Source organism: Haliotis rufescens, unplaced genomic scaffold, assembly GCF_023055435.1.
Source record: "Haliotis rufescens isolate VD_foot unplaced genomic scaffold, xgHalRufe1.0.p SCAF_26, whole genome shotgun sequence".
Lineage (NCBI taxonomy): Eukaryota > Metazoa > Mollusca > Gastropoda > Lepetellida > Haliotidae > Haliotis > Haliotis rufescens.
In genome coordinates, this window is record NW_025963957.1 from 4,952,318 (window position 1) to 4,965,654 (window position 13,337).

The window sequence follows — 13,337 nt, forward strand, 5'->3', positions numbered from 1 at the left end:
GCTGAAATATGTATCCGTTGTGATGGGAAACTCTAAACAGTCAAGCAGGATACGACTGACTGTGATTCTCTCGTCACAACGATACAGAACGAACGATACTCACCTTTCAATAAATATTCATGTTCATATCTGGAGTGGCCAATATGACATCGTCGCACAATGACCTCTTCAAATCTGGACTGACAACCCAAGTAGGTGTCACCAATAGTTGGTTTTATTGCATGTAATATACTACTCAAAAGAAGTTAAGGATACCTGATTCTTTCATATTACTATAGTTAATCTCTCATGTCATGACAGATTAACTTTACCATTATGAAAGAATCGGGTGATCCTTAACATCTTTTGAGTAGTATATATTTATACCTAATTGGGTGTCCCACTTCTTTTGCATTAGATATCTGATGTAACGTCTAGTCACAGGTTTATAATCAATGTATGGGAATCATACGTCACAGATTTGTTGAGCGCTGCTCTTGTTGCAGCGTCAGACATTGTGTTAGCAATGATTCCAACACGACTGGGTAACCAACAGTAGCACGATCATTATGTAGTTCTATTATTTCAAGACAAAGTGGAACATACTCATATTCACCTGAAGACAGAAAAGCGAATCAAAAACGGCAGGATATATTTTTATTCCAAGTGGTGGAATAAGTGATGCCTATTTAGTATTTATCGTACAAGTCCACATAAGGAGGATTATAACATAGGCGGGATTAAATTTATTTGTATATAGTTTTGCGATATATTTCACGGCCAGTTTCATGCGACGTTGTTTCAGAAAGGGCTCATCAGCTCATCAGATTATTAATGAGAGTTATGTTATTAAGTTATGAAGGCACCAAGGAAAGCCTCAGGCCTTTGTTACAATGGCGATATTTTTATTATTGATCATAGCATGCTCAACTGTTTCCTTCGCCTCCTGGCTTGTTTGCAGTCATCTTTAAAGCATGGTTTGCGTATATAGGGAATTGCAGATGACTTTGGATACATTCATCAGCTATTTCGTTTCGTTCATCAGAGAAACAGAGTTAAAGGTTCAGGAACATCCACAAAGAGACTTAAGTTTGTTTGTGCAGAGAAGTTCATATAAAGGTCAGATAGCCTTAGTAAACATCCATCATGATGATTTAGGAACATAAGATGGGATCACAGCTATAAGCATGAAAGGAAAATGGTCACTTCCATGGAGGTCGTGGTGCTTTGTTTGTTTGTTTGTTGTTTAACGCCGCACTCAGAAATATTCCAGCTTTATGGCGGCGGTCTGTAAATAATCGAGTCTGGACCCGACAATCCAGTATTTGACATTGTGAGCATCGATCCATGTTATTGGGAAGGTCGTGGTGCTATCAAAGAACGTTGCAGCGCTGCTTGCCGGAAGCAATACGCGACCTGTCGTAAGATGGGAACAGTTATGTTTGATATGCTACGCTTTTTGAGACCATTTGTCTATGATTCTCGCTTCATTGCTTTGTTTTGGTGATAATTGACTTGAAATACGCCGTCATAGGATCGCGATTTACGATAGTTCGTGTTGAGCAGTGAACAAAAATTCAAACCGGAATACATCCTTATAATCTTTGTACACTGAATTACATGGTACGGGACAGTGGCGAACGTTTTGTACCCATCATTGTGTGTTGGATAAGGGCATAACGTGCATGCGCGTGCATGTGTGCGGGCTTGCGTACGTACGTACGTGCGTACGTAGAATTTGACGGGTTAGAATAGGTCATGCTTGTCGTAAGAGGCGACTAATTGGATCAGGTGGTCAGGCTCGCTGACTTGGTTGATGTATGTCATTGCATGGATCGATGCTCATGATGTCAATCACTGGATTATCTGGTCCAGACTCGATTATTTACAGACCGCAGTCAATTTGCTCGAATATTGCTGAGTGGGGCGTTAAACAACAAACAAACAAACAATGCGGGTATATACAGATATATTCGTGTTAAGTATTGGTAAAATATGACTTATATACGGGTACAAAGTGTATGTTAGACACGTGCAGGTCTCAGACGAGCAACAAACCTAGAAACATAATTGGGGCGACCCGGGATTCGAACCCACAATCATAGGTTTCTGGCGTGCATAAGGGACGCAACTCTGCACAGCGAATTACGGCGTCTGAGACGACCTAACCACTCATGCCCCCAAAACATGTGGACGATATATGGGTGATATGGTAATTGTGGGTAAAAGAATGGGCAATATCTGCAGGGTCAACTTGTTCACAGTGTGCTGTGATCTATTCGGTTAACATGACTTGTGTGCATACACGGACGGAACGCGATATTGTTGATGAAATATTGCATGCAATAGTACAGTCAATATTCATCTAAAGGTCAAAGTGACCTGGGAATATTCAAATTTAGGTTGTATTTTTGGCCAGTGGATTAACGTGAGAAATATGAGCAGGTTATGGGTCCTATCTGTGTGAAAAAATCTTTACCGGGCGTGACTTATATATTGTTCACACACATATTTACATATATGTCAAATGTTATGTATAAGACCCACAAAAGTAAAATAAATAAATGTGGGAGTCAAGCAGTTGAGAGCAAAAATAAAAATGGAGGCTTGGTAACTGATGATTATGACGTCTACTGTCCAAGAAAGACTAGTGTATGAAACTGAGAGACATAAATGAACGATTTGATCGGCACTAGTGGATGAATATTCACTAATGGACATGGGATGGATACAGGCTGGGTTCCGTCTCTTGACAGGTAGATATCTCTTCCAAGCGCTGGCGACACAGGTTACCCTATACATAGTACATGTACGATGTAATATTGTCCCCTTCATTGTCAAGTGGTGTTATTTAGAGAGGCGGGTAGGATACGTGGGCGTGCATTAACTGGACTCTCTGTCACGCAACTTCATTTACGACTGTCAATAAATAATAACAGCAGAAAGTCCTGAATAAGTGCCACAATCTGTCTAGACAAGATTGAAAGACGCCATCATGACACGTTCACTATGTCGCCTTTCCCTGTACGTCATCCTTCTGCCTGCTCTAGTCGTCGGCTTCAACCTCACCATCCTCCACACCAACGACATCCACGCCAGATTCGAACAGACCAACAAGTTTGGTGGTGCTTGTCCAGCTGATGATGTGGCAGAGGGGAAATGTTTTGGTGGGACAGCGAGACTTGTGACCAAAGTCCGTGAACAGCGCTCCCTCCATCCCAACACCATCCTCCTGTCGGCAGGAGACGAGTTCTCGGGGACGTTGTGGTTCTACAAGTACGGCAGTGCCGTTGTGGCCAGATTCATGAACCTGTTGCAGTATGACGTCATGGTGAGTATATAGAGGATATTAGATGAGTGAAGGAAATATCGGAATTTAGCCACGAGTTTCGTAAACATGGTATGACATGAACACGAATATAACGAATATAATATATATCTATTTATTACGGAAGAAGATGTCTACAAAAAGAAACGAATTTTAGTGTTTACCTGTAAGGACAGCAAGTCGCAACATCAGCGGAACGACAATTTGTCGAATGAGGTCAATAAATCTTCAGTTCGTTTCTAGTGTGACGTCATTCCGACCTCACGTAACAATAAGATTCGAATGACTTCAACAATGTCGCCCGGATGACGGAACCAATACACTGTTGTCTCGTGACGTGATATGAGCCTAGGACGCATGTGCTTTTCATGAACCCCGATATGTTTGTCCTCGTAGGTAATAAATGAAACTATTGCAATATGACGTCATTGTGACTGTATGAACATGCTGCAATGCGACGTCATGGTGAATATATGATGACCATGTTTCAATGTTGCGGTATGGTCACTATATGAACATGTTGCACTGTGACGTCATGGTGAGTATACGAGCCTATTGCAATGTGACATCATGGTGAGTTTATGAACCTATTCCAATGTGACGTCATGGTGAGGATATGACCATCTTTTAATGTGACGTTCTGGGGAGTTCACATATCTATTTCAGTATATTATCATGGTGATTATATGTACCTTTTGCAATATTACGTCATGGTGAGTAAATGTACCTTTTGTAGTGTGACGTCATGGTGACGACATTAACCTGTTGCCATGTGACGTTATGCTAAGTAAACGTATCTATGCATCACGTCATCGTGCCGGGTCGTGTACAATTTATGCTTTATATCTGTAAGACTCTGGGAAATCACGAGTTTGACCTCGGCATCGAGGGGTTGATACCCTTCCTCAACGCCGTCAACTTCACCGTGGCCATCGCCAACATCGATGCTACAGGCGAGCCTTTGGTGGAAAACAAGCTGATGAAACATACAGTGTTGACGGTCGGGGATGAACGTATCGGGGTCATCGGGTACACTACCACAGAGACGCCGTTAGTCACGTCAACAGGTAAGACAGCATCTGTTAACGAACATGGCTGCGTTTGTGAGGGTCGCTCCCCTTCTTTATGCATATGAATCGGTAAATACTGTTCGCACTGGCAAAGGCAAAACAAGGTAATTTGGCCAAGAAGGCATCAATTCTGTTAATTCCTTCCTCATGCGTATGGATAGGAATTTCAACTAAAGCTTCAGGTATATCGATGATCTGATATCGTTCAATAACGATCGAATAGCCAATTCCCTTCCACTGATTTACCCACCTGAACTAGAAATAAAGGAGACCAGTCAGACCGCCTCATCTGTTTCATATTTAGATCTATGTATAAAGATTCAAAGTGACAAAACACTCTCCACCAGACTGTATGACAAGAGGGATGACTTCAACTTTCCAATAGTCAACTTTCCCTTCATGTCGAGCAATATTCCAGCAGCTCCAGCCTTTGGTGTTTACATTTCACAACTTTTGAGTTGCAATCGTGCATGCTCTTTCTTCCAAGATTTCAAAGAGCATCATAATACTCCTGCTCAGAAGTTGTTTGTTCAAGGTTACAACATTCAAGGCCTACGTAAAGCTTTCAAAAAGTTTTATGGTAGACATGTGGAGGACATATCCAAATTTGACGCATCAGTGACCAAAATGTACCATATGTTGCCCTGTTTTTTTTTAAGTGAACAATTGACTTGTCTTTGCATGTGTTTGTGACGGGTGCCACCGGTGGGTCAGGATACTGTCCCCTTCTCGCGAACACCTGGTATCATTAAATGATAGTGATGCATAAACACACGCTCATGATACAGTCGGAATTGTACACTCGACTCTACTTAATGCAGAGATTTCTATTGGATATGGAAAGGGTTTTGTCACTTTATGTAACAATATTCTGGCGGAGGACACCAGAGATTAGCTTCATTAAATGTACCCATGTTTGGAATCGAACCTAACCTTTCGACGTGATGAGTAACCACAAGGCTACCCCCATCGCCATTGACTGAATTTAATTTTATATTATATAAGGGTTTTGATAGAAGATATTTACTAAATGCAGATATCATAGAGGTTATTTTCTGCACGTAGATAGAGGGAATGAATATTTTCCCCCAACTCAGAATTAGGGCATAAAGTACTTTTATTCATTGGATCTTTTCAGTTATGTACTCTGGATGAGAACTAACTGATGACACCCATTTTGGGGCATTTTAAAATATTCAAGATTGCCACCGAAACATATTGTACGTGTACAATTATACAATCTGATGCTTAACTTGCGCACTTTAAATTAATCTTTGTGGAGTCAGACAGCATTTCATGTACCTTAAATAAAATAAGATAGAAAATAAACAACAACAATAAATAGAACTACAAAATTGGTGCCAGTGCTTGGATGTCAAGTTCTTTCTTTGAAACAGTCATCTTTAATTCCTTTCTTTTTACCCAATTACATTTCGCGCATGAATTCTTAAAATTATTTAACACATTTAAGCACGACCATGTATTTGTATAACATGCATGCAGGGTTTTAATTTATTTGTACCATCAATTTTACCTCTTATCATTATGAGCTTTATTATTTTCTTATGGTTTCATTTCAACCAGCACAGTGAATGTATCTTATTTTTGTATCTAAATTACATTGATTTTCCTTAGAAAACCCACAGGCATCTCCGTTTTCACTGAATTACATAGTAACAAATGTATATATACTGATTTTTTTACACATGTTGCTTATTATTTTGCTCAATAGCATTTCCAAATGAATCTAGTTAATTGAGAAAAACATATTCCAATATGCTGAGGGCAACATAATTGTGATTTGCACCAAAAGTAGTCACATAGGCAATTAAATTGGCAAGGAAGACATGTTTCAGGTTGCGGCGGCCATCTTGGCGGCCATCTTGAATATTTTAAAATGCCGAAAGATGACAGCGTGTCATCAGTCAGTTTCACAACCTAGAATGTGTGCTTAAACAAGTACAGCAATAAAAAACCCACTTTATCCCCAAATTCTAGGGGTTTGTCCTTTCTGACGAACAAAACTACCTGTAAGGATAAAAGAATGTATTTATAGATGACATATACTGCATGCAGAGATTATGTAAAATGAGATTTACTGCATTTAAAGATTATATAGATTTATTGCATGCGGAGATTATATAAAAGATTTACTACATGTAGAGATTATATTAACGAAAAGTTACTGCATGCGGAGATTATAGAAAGGGAGAATACATATATAAAAAGAGGGCATTTACTGGGGCACTGTCTGAGGCACATTGTTGACAGATGGCGTAGGCTGTGAAACAAGAACAGCAAGAGTACCTAACGCTCTCACTACACTATGTAAAATGACTTCCCAGACAAATAAATTATGTTGTAGGTAAAAACCTCAAATTTGAAGATGAGGTTGTAGCAGTCCAGAGAGAGGTGGACTCCCTGACGTCACAGGGCATCAACAAGATCATCGCTCTCGGTCACTCGGGTTTCACTATTGACAAAAGAATAGCAGCAGAGGTCAATAACCTGGATGTGGTGGTCGGGGGTCACACCAATACCTTCCTCTACACAGGTGAAAAAAACCTATAGATATCTATAGCAACGTGCACATCCTCATCAAGCACATCTGTCGTCCTCTATATCTCCCTCTATATCCCCAGCGCTCGCATTATTAAGCCTTCACTAATTCCTGGATCCATTCGGACCCTGGTTCTCGCGGTTTCAAATTACCCGCTCTAGACGTTCTTAACATTTTACCGACCAATGTAAACGTCGAGATAAGAAAAAGGGAAATGGGAAAGGGAGGTAGACATCAAGACATCCTTGCCATCAAAAGGATTGTTGAGGGCTTTCCATTGCGTGTCAGTAAGGATCCCGTGGTTAGTGCAGATTTACCGACATGTGAGCCCTGGTATGTCGAGCATGACACAACTGTATGCGCATCAACGCGCACATTTTTAAAGCTACACTAGTATTACCCGGTCACAACAGTGTGCACTCGACTTCATTCTCAGCTCTCTGTTGAGTCAACAACCTAACCTGTCTGTGAGGCGCAAGAAGGTTAACATCCACATTACCGTCTCATCCTACCGGGTACCCATTCCCATCTGGATGAAAAGAGGCATATTTTACAAAGTAAAATGCCTAAAGAGACACCACGTGTGTTACATGTGCTTCAATCCTGTTGGGACTCCAGGTTATATTAGGTCCTCAGCAACCTATGCTTGTCGTACAACGCGACCTTAGGGATGAGGTGGTCTGGGTATCTGTGACACGAGGACGTGGATAGCTGGCCATAATACAGTAAACTACGTTTAACGAACACGCTTATAACGAACTGGGGGATATAACGAAGTTATTTTTTTGTCCTGACCATGTGCCGTATATATACTGCAAATATGCTAATAACGAACTACGGTTATTACTGCAACTATCAATGGTTTGTCTGGTACAGAATCGATTATTTACAGGCCCCAGTCATTTAGCTGGAATACTGTTGACAACACAAACAAAACAACAATTCTCGTTGGCGTGCCCATGAGGGGAATCGAACCCAGGCCTACGCGTAACAAGCGATCGCCTACACCACCGTCCCTTTGTTATAGTCCTATTCCGGAACTGACTGCTGAAATAAAACCTGAACGTTTGCAAAGAAATCTCGCCTCCTTAACTCGAAGGAAATGCCCTCACATATATAGTCCTTCCCAAGGTACTTTGACTCGAGTCTGCAACTATTTTCTTTATCCAGCCAACTTTCCAATGAGATTTCCATACTGTCTTAGGCCAGCCACCGTCCAGTGAGAAGCCGAAGGGAGAGTATCCCCACGTGGTGACCCAGTCGGGAGGGGCCAAGGTGCTCGTGGTGCAAGACTATTGCTACGGGAAATATCTTGGTGCTTTGGAAGTGACATTTGACCCGGATGGTGTCATCACGTCATGGGGAGGCAACCCAATCCTACTAGACAACAACACGGCGCAAGGTTGGTTTTGGCGTAGGACTACAGTTCCAAACTGTGGAACTTTATCTGTACTTAAGTTATTTTTAACAAATCAGATTTAGTCTTGGAAGAGTTTTGTCCCTTTTATTTACACCTGTCGGAAGAGACCAACAAATGAGATTATTGTCTCCCTTTTTGTCTTCTAGATGAGATGACCCTAGAGCTGATGCAGCCATACAAGGAGGGCGTGGCTAACGAGTCAGGCACGGTGGTGGCCAGAAGCTATGTGATGCTTGACGGAGGGAAATCATCATGTAGGCTCAAAGAGTGCAGTCTTGGTAGGACGTTATGGAAGAGCGCATTTGAATCCTCACGTAATGATTATCTTAGAGTGAGTGAGTTTAACACCGTTCTTAACAGTATTCCAGTAATATCACGGCGTGTCAGCTTAATGTGGGAGGAAAGCCCGAAGTGATGCAGGTCTCAGACATTTACCACTTCAGTGAAATTCACGAGCACGGGAATGGTGCTGACAAACCTAGAAACATAATTGGGGCGAACCGGGATTCGAACCCACAATCATAGGTTTCTGGTATGCCCAAGGGACGCAACTCTGCACAGCGAATCGCGGCGCCTTAGACGACTGGGCCACCCATGCCCTTGATTATCTAAGATGAGTAAATATATCCTAGTTGCGCAGTATTGTTTGATTTTCTTTTCCGCTCCGTGACCTTCTTCTATTTACCTTACTTCACCAAGTTCCACCCTTTATTCAATCCCTCACCATTACAACCAGTCAATTCGTCAATCTTTAATCCAGCTCTCATCGCCTGACGTCGGCTCCTCAACTATTATGGTCATTCAGTTCAAAGTTTAACACCTTCGCACACACCCACAGCTACCTCGCTCTCCGACTCTCGAGTCACCCGATCCCCACCAATGTCAATACCCCAACCCTTTCGCTACGTCTTTAGCGTAATCCACTTAACACCAGTATCTAATCCACCCATAGCCACGACTGTGGTCTTACGATTCATCCGCCCTTACCTCACCACCACTCATCTTCCCAGCCCATACAGATCCTACAACAGTTTCAAAACCTGCTTCGTTGTTTCCTAGGTAACATGATTACGGATGCAATGGTGCACCAGAACCTGAAGCAAAGCGACTCCTTGGAATGGAGCCACGTGGCCATTGCCTTCATGCACGGAGGCGGCATCCGAGCGTCCATCCCTCCAGGTACTGCTGTAGCCAGGTGAACTTCGACGGTACTCCACCTACCCAGCCAGACCTGTATCACTTTTTATGAAATTTATAGACAAGTATAGCAATAACAAAGCAAACGGAACAATAGTGAGTCTACAAGGACTTTAATCAAAATAAAAAAACATGTTCAGCGACAGCGATTCGTCACAGTTTAGCCAAATTGAATATAAAATAATGTCAATGGAAGAGAGTAACCAGTCTTGATTATCCACCGAAACAGATTTCATCTGGCGCAACAGGCAAAATGACTGTGAATGAACCATATGAATGGACCACTGAAAATCAGTAATGACACGCTCCAGAAGAGCTTAAGACACGTTAAAGAAAAAGGCTGATACTTTGGTTTGAAGCGCAGTTATTCAACGTGCAGGTGACGTCACAATGGGAGACTTGCAAACCGTGCTGCCATACCGGAACACCGTGGACATCGTGGAACTGCGTGGGAAACATGTCCGGGAGACTCTGGAGTTCACGGCGTCCAAGTGGGTCAACACGGGGAGATTGTTCTGGGGGTTCCTCCAGGTGTCAGGTACGTCCAGGTGTCAGGTACGTCCAGGTGTCAGGTCCGTCCAGGTGTGTGTTGACAGAGGTAATACGTAACCGCATGCCAGACTGAGCGTTACACATACGGCAATAGCCGCGATACATCAGATATTCCGGTAGTTCCTTCAGCTGCAGACGCTTCAACACTGTGAGAGGCGAAAGTGTTGGAACACCATATGTCATACACATCAGATATACTGGGGGTTCCTGCGTCAACAATGCACATCAGTAATGTACGGTGGGTGACATGTTCTTATGGCGGTGTAAAGGAATTCTCTCTGACTTGAGACATTTAATCGTACCGTAAATCAAATTCTTCTCACCAGGAATGAAAATCGTGTACGATATGCAGATGCCTGTCGGTCAAAGAGTGATAGCGGTCAAGGTCACATGCACTAACTGTTCCGTGCCCCATTACGTGGATCTCGAAGATACCGAGGTATACAAGATCCTCATGCCCTCCTTCTTGTCAAACGGCGGAAGCGGATATGACGTCATCAATGACAACAAGGTTCGCCAACATCAGATAGGTAAGATTTGTCGCCCGTTAAATAAGATTCATTGGTGAATCAGATGACTTAATTAGTGACCATCTTTGTTGCCAGTAGTGTCTCTGTGGCGCATGTTGGTATTATGTAGTCTGATGTTGTTGTTGATGTTGCTGGTGCTGTTGATGTTACAGGAGATCTGGACGCCGACGTCTTGATTGAGTACGCAAGGCGGGTCTCGCTCCTGACCAACGTGATAGAGGGAAGGATCAGTTTCCAGGAGACTCCGTTGTGCCCTTATCGCGTCAGTAGTGACGTCTCCCGTCCCGCACTACAACTCTTCACATCGATGACGTCTGTCGTACTCGTATTGTTTTATTCCCGCAGTCTGTGTGTTGGCATCGGTGAAAGCAGTGTTTGAAGCTCGTGATGGATTTTGCATCATAGAAATGTGTACTGTCACACTTTGATCACACCATTAAAGAAACATGTCAGTTTACTTGTGTTGTTATGCTAACTATGTATTTGTAGTTTGTAGTGTCATTGAGTGAGTGGGTGGTTTAGTGGGACGGTCAGAGGATGGGTCAGTGGGTGGTTTGAGTGGGTTGGTGGGTAAGTAAGTGTGTGTGTGGTTTGAGGGAGTTAGTGAGTTAGTCAGTCATGGAGTGAGTGAGTGAATATCATTTTACGCCGCTTTTAGCAATATTCCTGCAATATCTCGGCGGGGACACCAGAAATGGGCTTCACACATTGTACCCATTTCGGGAATCGAACCCGGATCTTCAGCGTGACGAGCGAACGCTTTCCCCACTAGGCTACCCGACCGCCCGAGTCAGTCATAGAGCCTGGTCCCCTAATCCAATTCAGTCGGTACTTACGACCCGCAACAGAGTGATGGAGGCCTATACTAACGCCAGTAAGTTTGTTAATGTTAGTAAACGTCGCACCAAGCAACACGCAATTGGGATACGATGACATGCATCAACCAGGTCAGCGAGCCTGACCACCCGATCCTGTGAGTCGACTCTTACGACAAGCATAGTCGCCATTTACGGTTGCTGAAGACCTATTCTACCCCGGATCTTCACGGGAGCCGATAACTGTGAAATGTGGCGTTAAGACGTCTAGGCAAGAAGTGGGCATCCCCATGGGCACCAATTCTGTTGATTCCTCCCTTAAGCTTCAGGTATATCGATGCTCTGATATCGTTCAATAACGGCCAAACAGCCACTTCCCTTCCACTGATTTACCCACCTCAACTAGAAATACAGCAGACATGGGAGCCTCATCTGTTTCATATTTAGATCTATGCATAAAGCTTCGGAGTGACAAAACGCCCTCTACATAACTGAGAAAAGAGGGATGACTTAAACCTTCCAATAGTCAACTTTCCCTTTATGTCGACCAATAGTCTAACAGCTCCAACCTTTCGTGTCTACATTTTACAACTTTTGACGTACAATAGAGCATGCTCTATTTACGAAGGTTTTAAAGAGTGTCACACAACAGAAGTTGTTCGATCAAGGTTACAACATTCAAGGACTTGTATCGTAAACATATGGACGACATTTCCAAATTTGACGCATCAGTGACAAAAATTGTAGCCAGTCGACCTGCAACGCAAAAGCCAACTGCTGCAACGTTTTGGGTTGTGGTTGACATCGGCGTCGCCGTCTATCAATTTCATCCCACAGGTGCTCTATCGGGTTCAAAACCGGGGATCTGGAGGGCCAGGGTAGAACATCAACGTTGTTGTTGTGTAGACAGACTCTTGTGATCTGTGCTGTATGTGGTCGAGCGTTGTCCTGCTGGGACACACCGTTGCCATTGGCTGCAATTGGGAGGACGTGTGGTAGGAGAATTTCGCTGATGTATGGTTCTCAAGTGAGAACCTTTATTGATGTCCGTGGTAGGCACAATTTGTGACAATCATGCCAGCAGGACTAAATAGTTAAACCTACCTATTGTGCCCCTTTTCCCGTTATTTCCTTTGTCTGTTCATGTAAAAGTGTGTATTTTGGCAATTCACACTTTCATTTCTCAACTGTCTTGTCTCCTTTTTCATTGATCGTCATATCTTGCTTCGCATGGTTTCTTTTGCCCGTGAGTGTATATCTGGATAGTGATCAGAGTGTTCTGGATTAATCAGAATTGTTTAGGCCAATAATACATACAGCCACATCTTGAACTTGTGTTTATTGCAGGAAATGACGTATCACAGAGTTACCATTGCAATTACTAAGGACATAATCAACTAGTGAGTGAGTACAGACCATTAACACAACCCACATCGTGCCAAGTTGACAATACAGGGGAAACAACTCAGTAGCTCGGTCACAAATCGCCCTGATATCTCCTGCTACTGCAACAGATATGATTTCACTTCGGAAAATGATAAATTAGATAATTATCATATTTGACACATTCCCGTGAAGATCCGGACTAGAATTGGTCTTCAGCAACTAATGCTTGCAGTAAGAAGCGACTAATGACATCTGGTGGTCCTACTCGCTGACCGGGCATTGCATCACAGCTTATGGTTTTGACTGTACCATCCACATGCACATCCACTCTACACAACCCAGTCACATCTGGTGATGGTGACTCACATCCACTCTACACAACCCAGGCACATCTGGTGATGGTGACTCACATCCACTCTACACAACCCAGGCACATCTCGAGATGGTGACACACATTCACTCTACACAACCCAGTCACATCTGGTGATGGTGACTCACAT

At 43.0% G+C, this 13,337-nt stretch overlaps 1 protein-coding gene across 1 annotated transcript; it reads left to right on the forward strand.

Moving 5' to 3' along the window:
- Nucleotides 1-2,921: 2,921 nt before the first annotated feature.
- On the forward strand, nucleotides 2,922-11,091 carry LOC124147353 (snake venom 5'-nucleotidase-like). The gene is made up of 9 exons (XM_046518044.2): nucleotides 2,922-3,310; nucleotides 4,161-4,374; nucleotides 6,743-6,931; nucleotides 8,142-8,339; nucleotides 8,504-8,635; nucleotides 9,417-9,536; nucleotides 9,934-10,092; nucleotides 10,433-10,636; nucleotides 10,789-11,091. The coding sequence occupies exons 1-9, from the start codon at nucleotides 2,975-2,977 to the stop codon at nucleotides 11,013-11,015; spliced, it is 1,779 nt and encodes a 592-aa protein (XP_046374000.2). The 5' UTR covers nucleotides 2,922-2,974; the 3' UTR covers nucleotides 11,016-11,091.
- The last annotated feature ends 2,246 nt before the right edge of the window (nucleotides 11,092-13,337 follow it).

What these genes read in the sequence shown, in the direction of transcription:
- LOC124147353 (XM_046518044.2), top strand. Translation starts at nt 2,975, where the DNA reads ATGACACGTTCACTATGTCGCCTTTCCCTGTACGTCATCCTTCTGCCT. An exon ending in GCCGTTAGTCACGTCAACAG is followed by an intron (nt 4,375 to 6,742) that starts GTAAGACAGCAT and finishes ATTATGTTGTAG; the next exon opens with GTAAAAACCTCAAATTTGAA. An exon ending in GGGGTTCCTCCAGGTGTCAG is followed by an intron (nt 10,093 to 10,432) that starts GTACGTCCAGGT and finishes TCTTCTCACCAG; the next exon opens with GAATGAAAATCGTGTACGAT.